Consider the following 14920-nt stretch of genomic DNA (forward strand, 5'->3'; position numbering starts at 1 on the left):
TGCTCCTATTTTATTATCCCAACTTTACAGAGAAGTAAACTAAATCCCCAGAGGCGACACAGCCGAGCAAGCAGCCCGAGTGGACATGGGGACACAGGCCCACCTTCCAGAGCCCGCTACACTCTCAACCCGTGCAAAACCACAGCACGCGACTGAACAAGTCTGTGAACTTGGCGTTTGCCTCGCTGACACCTAGCAATGGGGAAGGCTCTTTGCTGCTCATCACGCCTGTCTTCTACCGCCCACCTTCCAGCCCTGAGCAACCCCCGCTCCCCAGGAAAAATAAAAGCGCCACCCACTTCCCTCAATATCATTGTCCACAAAACTCCCACTTTGATTCCGGGCTCCTGAGCCCCCAAATTCCTGGAAAATTCGGTCACCAACACGAGCCTTTCTGCTTCCCCTTTGCACCCTGCCTCCCAGAAACCGAACTTGCAAAGTGTGTCCAAAGCCCATCTCCTGCAGCTCACTGCCTTGCCAAGGGGTTTCTGCCCCATGCCCCCTTCTACGCCAGGTGATTAGCCAAAGTGGGGGGGATTCCCCTCCACAATCCTCATAACTGACTTCTAACCGAGATCCCCCCATTTCCTCCGGAATAATCAACCTCCTGCAAAACCGGGGGGGGGGGGTTGTCTCTCAGCTTCTATCCCACCTCCCTCCCCCACCCCTCCTTTCTCATCACTCACAGACTCCTAACTCTCCATTTCTCCTGATAGCCCTCGGAAGCTTTCTGAAAGGAGCCTGACGCCCCCTCTTCCCTCGGCTCCCCCCAACTCAGCTCTCTGGCCCTGTGCCAGCTCACCCTGAGCCCGAGTTCCTCTATCACCCTCCTCGGCCACCGGGACCCCCAACTCCATCGCAGTCACCTCCCCAGCTAACCTCGACCCCCAGCTCCAGCCTCCAACTCCACCCCAAGCCCCCAGCCCAGCATCCCCTTCAGGAACCCCGACCCCAACCCCTAAGCCGGATCCCCGGCCCCTCCTCACAGACCCCGACCCCCGATTCCGTCCGCAGCCGTTCCAGAACTCGCCACCCGCGGCCGCCCGGGCCTCCCATCCGCCCCGGCCGCGCCCTGCCCCCGGCACTCGAGGCGGTGGCGGCAGACCCTGGCCCAAATCGCGGCCGCACGCGCCCTTACCTGCGCTCGCGCCACCACGACCGCCTCAGCCCCTCACGCAGCGCAGCCGAACCCACCACGGGCCCGCGAGCGCTCGCTCCCCTCCGCGGGGGCGGGGGCGGCTCGCACGGGGCGGGCATTGGCGCCCAACGCGCCCAATCGCGCGCGCCGGCGGCGGGAGCCAGGGCTCGGGGCGGGGCGCAGGGCAGGCAGCGGGGTAGGCTGCGCCAGGGAGAGGGGGTGGGGCGTGGGGCGTGGGCGGGGCCGGGAGGCGGAGCGTTGAGTGGCACCGCTGCTGGCCACCCGCAAGGGGAGAACGCGCAGGGGGGAGGAGCTATGCTAATACGCAAATAGGTACAGTGTGGGGCACCCCGCAGCGGGGCGGCGAGCCGAGTTTCAGAGGTGACTTAGTGACGTCGAGGAGGCGCGAGGCGTTTCGTGAGTTCGAATCCCGGGTGGGGCCGCGGCTTCAAATCTGAATCCTACCTCACGTGCGGGGGGAGAATATCCCCTCCTAATCAGTCGCTTGACCTGCAAGACAATAATAATAACTGCTTCCTCTCGTTGAACGCTCTGCATAAGGCTAGGAGGCGAGACGATATTACCCCCAGTTTCACAGGGGCGGAAACTGAGTCTCAGAGAGGTGAAACTCAAGGTCATTCGCCCAACCCTGTCCAGGGTTTCTTAATCTCCTAACTCCTGGGCCTTGATTGTAAAATGCAGATTCCTGGGCCCCCACCCAAATCGAATGAACCAGAATCCTGAAAGGAACTGAACGCCTGGAATGTGCATTTTTAACATGCTCCCTCGTTGATGTTGGGAAACATTTGGTTTGTCTCCAAAAGTACCCAGCGGTCATGGAGGGGAGACTTTCCTATACAGGAGGATGGAGCCACCGTATTCTGGGACTTCCAGAACTTTGTGCAACACTGTTACTCTGTGATCTGAGCTGCTGGCCTCCCAGCTGGGCCCCCCCACGGCTGCTCTCATCCCTGCAGGAACCTCCCTGCTCACCCCCTGCAGTGCACAGGCAGAACCAGGTGCCTGGGGACAGCATCTCACTCCCCAGCTCCATCCCACAGGAGGAATTACTGTCTGCACAAGAGTTGCAAACTGGTGGCCCGCAAATGCTGTAAAATTCTAAATTCGTTGCCAACATTTAAAAATCAGGTTGTTTCACAAAGAGAAATCCAGATTTCCAGGCATTCTTGAAAAGTCAGGTCTGGCGATTCTTGCAGCCCCAAAGACAGATTAGGGCAGGGCTGGGGTGAGGCAAGTGAGGCACTTTTCTCAAATCCTGAACCTAAGGGGGCACCCCAAAACACTCACCATCCAGATAAATACTGTATAAATGCCATATTTTAAAAAGTCAAAATAAATGCAGAAATAATCCATGATGAACAAAATAACTAAAATTTTAAAGAAAGACAAGATTTGATTCTGCGCTGGTGCAAACCACCTCCTTTGCTACTCTCTAGCCCCAGCCCTGTCAGATCCTGTCTTTATTTCAAAAATAGTGATGTTCTGTGCATCATGGCTTCCTTTACATTAAATATTGCAGTAAAATATGTATCTAGATGGCTGAGTTTTTTGTCACACGTGGTGAGTGCCTCGCTCTCTCACCCTAGTCCCGGCCGTGTTCATAAATTCACGAAATCTGCCCTGAGCCATTTAGTGGATGGGAAAACTGAGGCCCTGCAGGTTTGTTTGTTGTTGTTGTTCTTTTAATTAATTTTTATTGGAGTATAGTTGCTTTACATCCTGCAGGTTGTTCTCCAGGTAATATGAGGATCATAGTGCCTGCCCGATCACCTCAATGGCTGCAGGAAGTACAGGGTCCAGCGGGGCTGGTGTGATCTCTTGTGGGGGTCACAGGGGTGAAGCACTGAAATGTTCCCATGATGCCCCAGAGTCCTCGTCACAAAAGTCGGAACTCTTCCCACAGACCCATCCCTCACCCCCATCTTTCTGGTCTCTCTCATCCTTTACAGGTGGCGAGCTGACCTCCCCAACCCAAAAAAGGCGCACTTTTGGGGAATGCGGAATCCACTTCTTTATTGCAGGAAGACTATTTGTAGAGCGAATGCTACACAGACCCCACAGTGGGGTCGGGGGGCACCCACATGCAGGAGGCGAGGGGGCAGGGGCGGAGACAGCAAGCGTGGCCTGGCACGGTCCCCAGACCCAGCGGTGCCGAGGCAGGACGGGCCAGCAGCTGGGGCAGGCTCTGGGCCCCCTCCTGCTGGAGAACCCCAGGGTCCGGGCAGGGCCTGGGGCAGGAGAGGCCTGGAGGCAGGCAGAGCCCCAGGGAGATTGTGCTATCAGGGTGTGTCCCTGAGAAAGGGCTGCAGACCCCTGCGCAGCCCCACTTTCTCCGGCACCTTCAAGTGGGAGGGGTCAACACCAGCTGCTGGTGGGCCCTGGACCCGCCACAGGACAGGGGTGTTCCGCAGTGCTCAGACAGGATGCTACCTGTTCTTCCGTGGGCCTGTCCACACGCCGGGCGGTGACACACACGTGCACACACACACACTCCCTCCTTCTCACAGTGGGCCCAGTAAATATTTGCGGAGTGAACAGCCATACAGATGCAGAAGGAAAAAAACACACTGCTACCAAGATGGACACAAACAGTCCCTCTTACCCACGTACAGTCCACATGGTCACATGACCTCTCTTTTGCGGGTGCACACGCGCACGTACACACACACGTGCCGCTTCCTTGCACCTAATGACACCAGCGCTGTGAGTGGCCCCAGGGAGAGGCCCAGGAGGCAGGGAGCTGAGGGCAGCTCCAGCCATGGCCAGCAGGCAGCTGAGACCCTCAGTCCTGAGACCACAGGCAACTGAACGCTGCCCAGGAGCACATGAGCTGGATGTGGCTCTGTCCCTGGTCATGCCTTTGGATGAGACCACAGCCCAGCTGGCCTCACGCTGAGACCACAAATGTGTGCTGTTGCAAGTTGCTGAGTTTGCGCTCCTGTGTTCCCCAGCAACAGCTGATGGATACAGATGTTGGGCTGAGAGCCCCCTTACGACAGAGTGCAGCAGGCGTGGTGCTCCTCAGACAGTCAGGACACACAGGTCCACAGATGCTCTCTGCTAAATCCCGTAACCCACTCCCGAAAACGCAGCTGCACACAGTCACACTCTTGCAGGTGCCAAGGCTCACACGTCACAGGTGTCTGGTCCTCCTGGCAACCACACGACCCACCCCTGCCTACACCCTACACTGGGATCACACGACAGACCATCACACACACAGGAGCCCCACACACACGCTTAGACACAAGCCATCCGCCCAGCGCACCAAGGGGCCCAATGCGTCATCCCAGGGGTGCCCCCCACCCCACCCCAGGCCTACAGGTCACCTTCATACTGTCCGACACGGCCTCACTGGGTCCTGTGAGTGTGGTGTCATCTAGACACTCACAGAAACAGAATCTCACAGTGGTGGCGGGGACCCACGCCTTCCTGGGTGCGCCCCCCCGGGGGGCCCCGTAGGTGGGAGGAATCGGGCTGGGCAGAGCTCTGCGTCCAGCCCCTCAGATCCTGCCGGTGCTGGGTCCGGATGCCTGCCTCTGGACAGGGCCCGGCAACCCCTCACCAGCACCCCGGGTTCCCTGCCCTGGGCTCGGCGGCGACAAACTGTCTCGATCTCTGTCTGCGGGCTATGTCCGGGAAGTCCCTCCATATTCATTCCAGACAGTCCCCTGGAGTTGTGCCGTGGCCATCGGCTGGTCCCGGGCCTCCCCTGCCTGCACCCCAAGCCCAGGCGGGGCGAGGAGTGAGATTCCGGGCTGGCGGGGCACTGCTGTGAGCCCTGTGGTTATTGCCTGGCGGCCTGAGACCCAGCCCGCAAGGCCCCCCACCAATCCGTGGGGACGGGGGCAAGAGGGGTGGTCTGGGACCTGGGGAGGGGGGCACAGGCCAGAGGTCATGAGGGATGGAAGGGGGAGGGGAGTGTATGTCAAACACCAAGTTGGAGAAAAGAAAATCTGAGGTCCATGTGCATTTCAACTCCCTCCTCCCCGGCAAGGTCACAGTGATCTAATGTAGGGGCAGGGTGCAGGTCTGGCTGGGGGCACCCAGGGGGCAGAGTCAGAGGTGGGAGTCCTGGGAGACACGGAGATGGAGGAAAAACCGGCTTCCTGAGTCCCTGTGGGGACAGGCAGCTTCCCCCGTTTTCCCATGTGCAGATCAAGGGGGCCACCTCCAGCGCTTGGCTTTGGCGGGGCGTACAGACAGGACGGGGGGCGGGGCAAAGAAGAAGGGGAAGGCAGAGTGGCGCGACAGAGCTGGGCTGGAGCCCCAGGTCTGCCACAGGTTCGGCAGGGCCTCATCGCCAGAGACACTGGAGGGAAAGAAGTGGAAGAGATGGTGGGGGGAGGGGAAAGAAGGAAGAGGAGAGGGAAGAGGAGGCGGAGGGGGGCATCGGGGGCACAGGACGTGGGGAGAGGCCTGGGGCCAGGACAGCAGGGCGCCAGCGGCGGGCGCTCTGGGCTCACATGAGGACGCATTTGCCCTTGATGCGGTCTGTCCTCTTCTGTTTGCTGGAGCGCTTGCCGTCGATGTTCAGGCTCATGTTCCGGCGTGTCTCCAGCGTGAGCAGCTCCTGGAAGAGCTCCTTGACGTTGTAGTTCATCTTGGCCGATGTCTCCATGAAGGCGCACTTCCACTCCTGGGCCACGGCCTGGGCCTCGCGGGTGTCCACCTCCCGCTGGGTCTCGTCGCACTTGTTGCCCACCAGCATGACGGGGATGTCCTCCACGCTGCCCTTGATCTGCACGATGAGCTTGTAGATGGGGCCCAGCTCCTCCAGCGACTGCTTGCTGGTGACCGAGAAGACCAGGATGAAGGCGTGGCCCTTGGAGATGGACAGCCGCTGCATGGCCGGGAACTGGTGGCTGCCCGTGGTGTCGGTGATCTGCAGCGTGCACACGCTCTTGTCGCAGCTGATGACCTGCCGGTAGGTGTCCTCGATGGTGGGGATGTAGGTGTCCCGGAACGTGCCCTTGACGAAGCGCAGCACTAGGGAGCTCTTGCCCACGCCGCCCGCCCCGAACACCACCACCCGGTAGTCATTGCTCTGTTCAGGCATCTTCCACGCGGCGGTGCGGGGTGGGGCCGGGAGGGCTCGCTTCGGCTCCTAGAACCCCAGACCAACCCTGCACGGAGAGGAGTGTCAGACAAGAGCGACCACCCGCTAGGAGGGGGTGGGAAGGTCGGCCTCTCAGAGGAGCGGCATTTCTCCTGCATCCCGGTTGATTTGGTCGACTCTGCCATTCTGCCCTGCACACAGGCTCAGAGCCAGACCCTCTGCCTGTCTCCTTCCCCTCAACGAAATCTGGGGCCTAAACTCCTTCCCCGGGGGGGGAGTGGTCTCTGGACTGGAAGAGGCATGGAGATGCCAGCGTGGGGTGCACACCAACTGCTTTCTCCACCTGCATGCTCCCCCAGCCCCCAGGTGGCACTGGCTTTTCCCTGGCTTTGTGACCTGGGCAAGCTGCTTTGCCACCCTGAGCCTCAGGTTTCTCCTCCGCAAAATAAGTAAAGGGGTGCCTCTCTCTGGCCATCACAGGCTCCCTGCTCTCACCCCAGCCCAGAGGCTCGTCAACCTCGTGGGAGCTGTGTGGTAGGGCATCTTTAAAATGCAGATTGCAGGGCCTCAGCCCTGGAAATGGTGAATCCTTTGGTTCAGGGCCACAGCCCTGGGAACTTGCATTTTAAAGCTCTTCTCCTCCCCTCATCCCATAACTGTGATCCTGGTGCTGGAGGTCCAAGAATTTGCAAATCATGAAGCGGGTTTCCCACAGCAGCCCAGGCTGTAGATGAGAAAAGTAAAACTTAGCCTAAAGAGAGAAAGCCTCGCTCCCTGAACTCCAAACCCAGACTATGGTCTGGCCTGCCCTGGCCTCCCGCTCAGGTCTGATGTGTCCGTAGGAACAGAACTCCCTGCGAGGGGGTCCTCTTCACCCCTCTCCACTACCCTGTGCTCAGAGAGGTCCAGTGACCTCGGGAGGTCACACAGCACAGCAATTCCTGAAATGATGGAGGTGGGAGAAGAACTGTGACCTGGGGGTGGGAAGGCAGGAAGCCTGTCTCCAAGCATCTGCGTCCTTACTTATAGAAACAGCAGAGACCCCTTCCCTGCCTCCTTCTCAGCCATCTCTGAGGGTCCCATAACACGGGGCGGGGTCTACAATGGGATAGAGAAGATATGGCAAGATTGCACCCAGGCCATGCTACTTCCCTCAGGTGTGTGTGTGGTGGGCGGGAGCGGGGTGGAGGGCAGGGCGGGGAGCAAGACCCAATGGTGTGAAAGACCCTGGCGGTGAAAACCCGGGCAAGTAAATTGTTGTTCCTGAGCCTCTATGTTCTCATCTGTGAAATGGGAGCAGTCTCAGTGCCCACTCCACGGAGCCGCTGGCACAAGCAGTGCCATAAGCTGGATAAAGCCCTTGGCCAGGTGCCTGGCACACAGAGCCCTCAGTAAAGATGGACGGACGTGGTTATCAATCACAAAGGCCCAGGGTGTAAAGCACTCGGCTGGCCGTGGGTTGGGAAGGCACATTCTCAGTGATCAAAAGGACCAAGTTTGTCAGAAAAAGACATATGGAGAAGGTAACAGCCGACACGTACCTCACAAATTACGTGCCAGGCAAACTTGTAGGAGCTTTAGCGGTTCTAACTCGTGGGGGACTGTTTTTAGGCATCTTGGTGACATGCGTAGCACTTGGGGGTGGGGGGCTGGCAGGGCTGCCAGCCTGCTCTGCAGTCGCTACCCTCTCCTGGGTGGGCACCCCAAGAAGTGAGCTCATCAGCATGCAGCCAGGGGTCACCACCACAACTGGCCGAGGGACTTGGGGTGGCTGGTGACTGTCCGTTCTTCCACCCCAGACCCAGCCCTTGCCTCGCTCTGGGTGCAGACCCCCTGGCAGTGCTCCAGGCCTGTCAGCAGGGGTGTCCTCCGGGAGGGGCCCACCAGGGCCTGGGATCCCTGACTCGGAGCCCCATTCAATAACCCGCAAACCCACGCCAGGAATCCACCTGGTGCCATCTGAAAGCCACCTGCACCTCCCATGGGCTGGGGTTGGGGGAAGGGGCCTGTGGGCACCAAGGCGCAAAAGGGGGTGGCATGGGCTCAAGGTCACAGCAAAGAGGTGGCAGAGCAGAGCAGGATTTGAACCCGGCCCCGGCTGGCTACACAGCCTGGGGTCCTTCCCCTGTGCAAGGCAGCCCACCCTGAGGCTCCCGGGCCAGGGGAAGCTGCCAGGTCCTGGGTCCCCGGAGCCCACTGCTCTGGGAGGTTGGAGCGACCTCAGGTGCAGAAAGCAGGCCCCACCCAGGGGAGGGCCTGGGGGCTCGGGCTGCCTGCCCCAAGGGGGTCTGACATAGGGACTACGTGACTAGTGAGGGCTTTGAGGAGAGGGGGCTCCCCTGGGCCCGAGGAGGATCTAAGTGGTGGGGGAGGGCCGTCCACCAGAGGAGGGGCTCCTGGATGAGGGCCTCGGCTGGGAGAGGGAGCAGGAGAGCTGAACGGGGCGGCGGTGCGGGGAGACGGGCTCGGGGCCCACTCGATTCCTCCTGGTGGCGCCCTGACAGCGGGACCCAGGGGGGCTCCTGTGGGCCGGAGGAGGGGCTGGCTCGGCCGAAAGGCTGCCCGTCAGTACCGCGGGGGAGGGGTGATGCCGGGAGGGAGCTGTCCAAGGTGGGCACGAGGAGGGCGGCCCGGCCGGGGCCCAGCCGGACCGGGGAGGGGGGTCCGGTGGAGGGCCCGGCCCCGCGGCCGGGGAGGGTGGGGCTCGGACAAAGGAGGGCGCGCGGGGAGAGGACCTGCGGGCCTCGCGGGGGGACGCAGCGGGCCCCGGCGCCCCGGTCCCCCGCCCCGGCCTCCTACCTGGGCGCTCGTCCCTGCGGCGCCGCCGCGGCTGCTGCTGGCCTTCTCCGTGTCCGCTCGGGCGCCGCCGCCCCCCGCACGCCGGAGCTGCTGCCGCCGCCGCCGCGCCCGCGCCCGTCCCCGCCCGTCCCCGCCCGCCGCCGGGCGCCGCGCTCCGCCCCTCCCCCCGGCCCCGCGCCCCCGGGCAAGGTCACCGCCGCCCCATCTGGACCCCCGCCCGGTGAACACCGGCTCCTGCCAGGGACGCCATAGGGGTGGGGTCTTCTTCCCCGGGAGGAAGCTGGCGCACCCCAGGGCCACCCAGCAGCCGGCCGCTGGGCAAGATGGGGGCAGAGCCGAGGTCACCCAGGAGCAAAGAGAAGGGGCCAGTTGACAGAACTGCAGACAAGGGGCCTGGGGGAACAGAACGGGACACCCTTGGGCTGGTGGGGGTGAGGGTCCAGGGCAGGGCCCCCCAGCGGGGAGGTCATTGATGGAATGAATAATCAATCAATCAATCAATAGATGTATGAGAAGGCAGAGGTGGCCCAAGGGGGCTCGGGGCAGTGGGGACGTACCTGGAGACTAATCTCCATCCCGGGGGGCGGGGGGGGGGATTTGTCCTGGCAGGGTGGGACTTGGTTTGGGTGGGTGCCCCTAAGGGCAGGCCACCAAGGCAGAGATGGCATTTGGGCCCTTGAGCTGGGGGCGGGGGTGGGGTGGAAGGACAGTTGCTTTTGAAGCTGGGGGTGAACAAAGGGAGACAAGGAAAATGGATTTGCAGTTTTCTGGTAGGAAAATGTTATCTTCATCAAATAGGAGTTGTCTCTGAGAATAAACGTTTGCCTTTGGGAAGTGTCTGTGCGGTTGACTTCTGTGTGTCCACGTTTAAGCCAACAGAGTACCATCACCCCTCCCTCCTGAAGACTGGGAGGGTGGAGACTCATCTCAGAGAAGACTGGGCTTTGGGAAACAGCAACTGAACCAGGCAGGGGTGGGTGTGAGAACGCCCCAGGGCCCAAGCCTGTTAGAAGCAGGCACCCCTCCATGGATAGGCTGACACTAAGGGTCCCACAAGGAGGGACCTTCTGGGGTCAGAGCAGTCGGAGGGTGAAAGAGGCTCTTTGTAGGGTGATGAGCTCCCCATCATGAGGTGTGTGAGCAGATGGTCGGCTGGAGCCCAAGGGCTCCTCTGGCTCTTGGCTCCTTGATTTTTGCTGACCCAACATGTCTGTGGCTCTGGCTGAGCCAGACCCTTCCTGCTCCCTTGGAGAGGTGGGCACTGCCCCCAAGACCATCTGGCTCCCCCAGAGGCCGGGCCTCTGAGGTTCGTCCTGCTTTGGGGGCTTGAAGGGCCCCATTTCTCCCTGATTCAGCCCCTCCACTGCACCTCCCGGCCTCTAGCACCTGGACCATCCCACCCGCCTCCTTCCTGGCCTCCCAGGACAGCCCCCTCCAGCCCTCCTTCTACCCTGGCCTTCACCACACAGACTCCCCTGCTCTCATGCCACCCCTGGCTTCCTTCACTTCCGGGTCAAGGTCCAGCTTCTCAGCCTGGCGTTCGAGCTGCTCCCGACCTGACCCAAGCTCCCCTCCGGTTCCCCATCCAACCCTGGCTGCCTGGAGCTGTTCCCCGGACACACCCCACTCCTGCCCTGTCCTAGGCCATGTGGGGCACCACAGAGGGTGGCCCGGCCCCAGCCCCACATCTCCAAGTGCTCTCAGCCAGCGATGGAGACAGCCCTGTGGATCTCCACATCCCGGCCAAGCACTCGTCTGAGCCTCAGTCTCCCCATCTGTGAATGAGGATCACCATTGTCTTGCCTCCCAGCGTTGCTGGGAGCGATCTATCGGGCATGACGTCCACCCTCCTGGGGCTGCTGGGCACACAGGAGGTCAGAGATGACAGCCCTGCTCCCTCCCGCTCCGACTGCCTGCCTGCTTCCGTCTCTGAGTGACCAGGGGCACTGGGCCGGGCCTCCAGCCTTGGGCCGGCCCTCTGCTCCTCCGGGCACCAGCCCAGGCGGGGGCAGGCTGACTCATGCCTAGGAGTGTGGGCACGCTGCACTCTGCAGCTGCTACTTATAGCTCCCAGGCCAGGCTCCGGGCCGGATGAGCCAGGAGAGGACAGGCCCCAGAGTCTCCCCCTTGCTCTCCCAGGCACGGGGCTCAACGCCCACCCGAGCACCCCAAACTAGGACGGCAGTGCCCCCTTTCCCGTGGGCGGCCGGAAGAGCCCTGGCCTTCATGCACCAGTGCAAGAGAGGGTTGGGTTTTATCAGCTCAGAGAACGGGATCGGCTCCCCTGGGGTGGCCCAGCTGGGAAGAGACCGGGCTGGGGCTGGAGCTCGGGTCCATCAGGTTCTGAAGCCACAGCCAGCCTTCCTGCTGTCCCAGGCTGTCTGGGGGCCTGGCCCAGGGACGCACACCTGGACTTTGGCTGTCCTTGATCTGCAGAAGTCCTCTCAAATGTAAACGGACAGCAACTCACCTGAGAGGTCCCTGCTCCTCGCCTGGCCTTGCAGCCTATGGGCCTCCTGCCAGCTGCTCCGGGTGGGGGCCGCTCTCCAGACCCACCGTTCAGGGAGGAAGGTGGCTGGGTCTCATGCTCTGTTCTTTCTGTGCTCCCGGGATTAATGCAATTATGTGGGCGAAGCTGAGGCTGGGCGCCACGGCCTCTCACCGATGCTGTTTGGCCCACAGAGGTTTTTATTTGTTTTTAACTTTGGTGTCAACATTTAAAAATAAGAAGGTCATTTGTCAAAACACAATTTGCCTTAAAAAATGAATGGGCTGGTGTCTCGAGCCCAAATTCTGCCCACCAGCTCCTGTGGGAGCTGGACCCCAGCCCCTGGTGGAAGATGCTGGTCCTTCACTGAAGCCACCTGCCTAGCCCCTGGGAGTGGCCTGAGGGGCTCTTGCACATACGGGGCTGTGTTGTCATCAACACCTCCAAGGAGTGGGGTCACTGGGGCCTAAGCCATCAGCAGGATGAACCCCTGCCACACTTGCATCCTTTAACAGAGAGCCGGACAGCTTTGATCAGTCAGAGAAAAGGACCATGACATGCAGGGAGACCTCAGGGCCTTTGCACAGGCCACTTCCTCTGCCAGAAAAGCTCTTCACCCATCTTCTGACTCCAGTGAGGCCCTCAGAGACTCCCCGCTGACCACACTGCTAAATTAGTCTTTGTCTCCCTTCGTGGCTCTCCCTCCACCTTGCTTATCTTCAGGGCACTTATCACATTTTGTGTCCATCTATCATCTGTCTCCCTTGCTAGAATGTGAGCTGCCTTAGGTTCCAGGACAGTGGGTCTCCCCTGGGGGTGATTCTGCCCCCAGGGGACCCTGGGCGATGTCTGGGGACATTTGTGGTTGCCATGACCAGGGTGGGCTCTTGGCATTGAGTGGGTGGGGCCAGGGAGGCTGCTCCACACCCCAGGGCATCCAGGACGGTCCCCCAGAGGATGACCCAGCCCCACGTCAGCAGTGCTGGGGGGACCCTGGGGTAGGGCAATGGACCTCAAATGTGTCCCCAGACCAGCATCCCCTGGGAGCTTGGTAGAAATGCAAAATCTGGGAATTCCCTGGCGGTCCAGTGGTTAGGACGCCGGCTTTCACTGCTATGGACCCAGGTTCGATCCCTGGCGGAGGAACTAAGATCCCACAAGCCATGCCGCACAGCCGAAAGAAAAAGAAAAGAGAAAGAAATGAAAAATCTCTGGCCCTGCCCCAGCCAAGACTAGCTCGGCAGGAGGCCCAGCCGGTCCCTCAAAGGAGAGGGCATGTGAACCGTGGCGGCCTTTTCCTTTGCTTTAAACGCACCACCTCAGCTGTGCCTCCCAGGCACTGAGAGGGGGGGCTCTAAATCCCGGCTCTCTCCTGCCAGGCTGGGCACACAGCAATCACTTGGGCCCTCGGCGAGAACACTGCGGTCTGCCAGGTCAGCTTTCCTTGCCCCAGGAGCTGCAGAGGCCTGGAGGGTGTCAGGGTCGGGGAGGGACGGGGTCTCCCTTCTGCAGCCCAATCTGGCCTCAGCCAACTGACAGCCAGGAGAAGAATTCTAGGGTCTTCCCAGAACCACCCCAAGCCCTGCAGCAGCCCCCTTCTGCCCTCAGGAGTCCCAGCCCAGTCTCAGCCTCTAGGAGGCTCTCAAAATGTCAGGTGGGTCGGTCACCGGCTCTGTACCAAAGCTGACAGACAGCTCAGGGTGGACACGGGCTGGGACATGTGGGCTGCATGACCCTCTCTTCCTGGCAAGGCTGAGGGTCCAGAGCTGGTGGTCAGGGCAGGCCTGGAGGCGCCGCGTGCAGGGACACAGCATCCCGTCCGATGCCTGTCTTTCAGGGCCCAGAAGATGTAGACTGGCTGGGAACTGGCGACCCCCTCCCCGGCTCCACACTAATAACTTCTCCACCAGAAACGCAAACAGCAGACAACAGAAGCCACGACACTGTTATTACGCTTGATTCAATCCGCGAGTCCTGGGTGCCGCCTCCTAACTTTCTACTCTTTTGTCTCCAGATCAAGGAGGGGGACCCGGCTGACTGCATCCAGCTGTGGCTGGCACTGGGAGCCCCGACTCCACTCGGCCCGGGGGCGGCGGGGCCGGTGAGGGTGACGCTGTACCAAGGACCAGAGCCGAGTCCTGGCTCAACCCTCCTGCTTGCTGAGCCCCCGCATTGGGCGCCCATAATCGTGCTGCCAGGAGCCTGTCTGGTCACAGCCAAGCGGCTAGGGGTGGCCTTGACCCAGCCAGGCACATCCAGATAAAGGTGGCGTTTTGTGCTGGGAGTTTTGTTTCTTTAAACAGAAAGGCGTTTGTGCTGCTTGGGAACGCTCGTGTCCAAGTGAAGGTGGCTGTGCCTGGTTGACACCAAGCAATACACAGGTCATTAGCAGGCGTGTGCCCCCTCTCCTCCGTGAGACACGCACACAGATCTCAAAGCGACGCATCCTAGATGGCGCAAAGTTGCACAGAGACGAAGGCTTTCATGGCCAACGTCCAGTTCCATGTCAGGGCTGGTCCAGGGCCCCAGGTGGTGGGTGACCAACCCACAGGCTTCTTCAGCCAGAGCTGTCACCACACGGCACCTGTCGTGTCAGAGCGGGTGTGGGGGAGATGGAGCCACTGAGCTGGCCTAGACGAGAAGACCCTGGTCTAGGCTGGACACGGCCACCATGAGCCGGGGGACCTCAGGAGTGAGGTCGGCCTCTCCGGGGCCCCCGTCAGATGGGACGACCATTTTTCTTCTTACCTCAGCTTTCAACTTTGATCCTTGGCCAAAGCAGGGAAAGCTGACCGGAAATGACCAAGTGACACCATCATCCCTGTGGCCCCAGGAGGCAGACCCCAGGGCTGACCCTGGCCCCTCCAACCACAGCAGACGGGAGGGGTGGCATTGGGGGTGCTGGCGGGGCAGCCTGTGTCCTCTTCTACGACACACAGCTCCCCCCAAACTTCTTGGGGTCCCACCATCCCTGGGGGACCTGGAAGCAGTTTTGCTGGGTCTGGCAGGACCATAGAGAGAGGCCAGAGCCTGGCAGACAGAGGCTGGGCAGGCTGGGGATCCGAGGATGCCGGGGACCGGGGTGGCGGTGTCTGAGGGACGGATGGGGCGCCCCAGGGTTTCCCCCCTCACTGGTGTGGCAGCGCCCTTCGTGGTCTGGAAGCTGGCTTAGAGTGAGGGGGGATGATATGACCCTGAAGCCTCCAGTGCAGGGAAGGGAAGGGGAAATGCAACTGATGGGTGGAGAGGCCTGTGGTGTCCCCAGGCACCCAGGAAGCTGATGGCTGGCGGGAGGGCGGGGCCCCTGCTGTGCGTGTGCTTTAGCTAACGGAGGGGAAGGAGTATGGAGTGGGGGAAGCCTGGAGCAGGCTGCTCTGCACCCACGGGGGGGCTTCCTACTGGATTCAGGGGGACG

The 14920-nt window shown here is 61.1% G+C and overlaps 2 protein-coding genes across 2 annotated transcripts in view; both read right to left on the reverse strand.

Moving 5' to 3' along the window:
- Positions 1–1157, reverse strand: part of GNG7 (G protein subunit gamma 7) — a 153959-nt gene extending 152802 nt beyond the window's left edge. The window contains exon 1 of the mRNA XM_079918516.1: positions 1139–1157. The gene's annotated coding sequence lies outside the window, so the exon portion shown is untranslated. The remainder of the gene's footprint in view (positions 1–1138) is intronic.
- A 2000-nt stretch (positions 1158–3157) lies between these two features.
- On the reverse strand, positions 3158–9119 carry DIRAS1 (DIRAS family GTPase 1). Its single transcript, XM_079917609.1, has 2 exons — positions 9018–9119; positions 3158–6285 (listed from the first exon to the last, which is right to left on the reverse strand). Exon 2 carries the CDS (start codon positions 6216–6218, stop codon positions 5622–5624), a length of 597 nt encoding a protein of 198 aa, XP_079773735.1. The 5' UTR covers positions 6219–6285; positions 9018–9119; the 3' UTR covers positions 3158–5621.
- Between the last annotated feature and the right edge of the window lie 5801 nt (positions 9120–14920).

Source organism: Stenella coeruleoalba (assembly GCF_951394435.1).
Source record: "Stenella coeruleoalba genome assembly, chromosome: 3".
Lineage (NCBI taxonomy): Eukaryota > Metazoa > Chordata > Mammalia > Artiodactyla > Delphinidae > Stenella > Stenella coeruleoalba.

Excerpts from the sequence above, each read along its gene's own strand:
- DIRAS1 (XM_079917609.1), bottom strand. The coding sequence starts at position 6,218 with ATGCCTGAACAGAGCAATGACTACCGGGTGGTGGTGTTCGGGGCGGGC.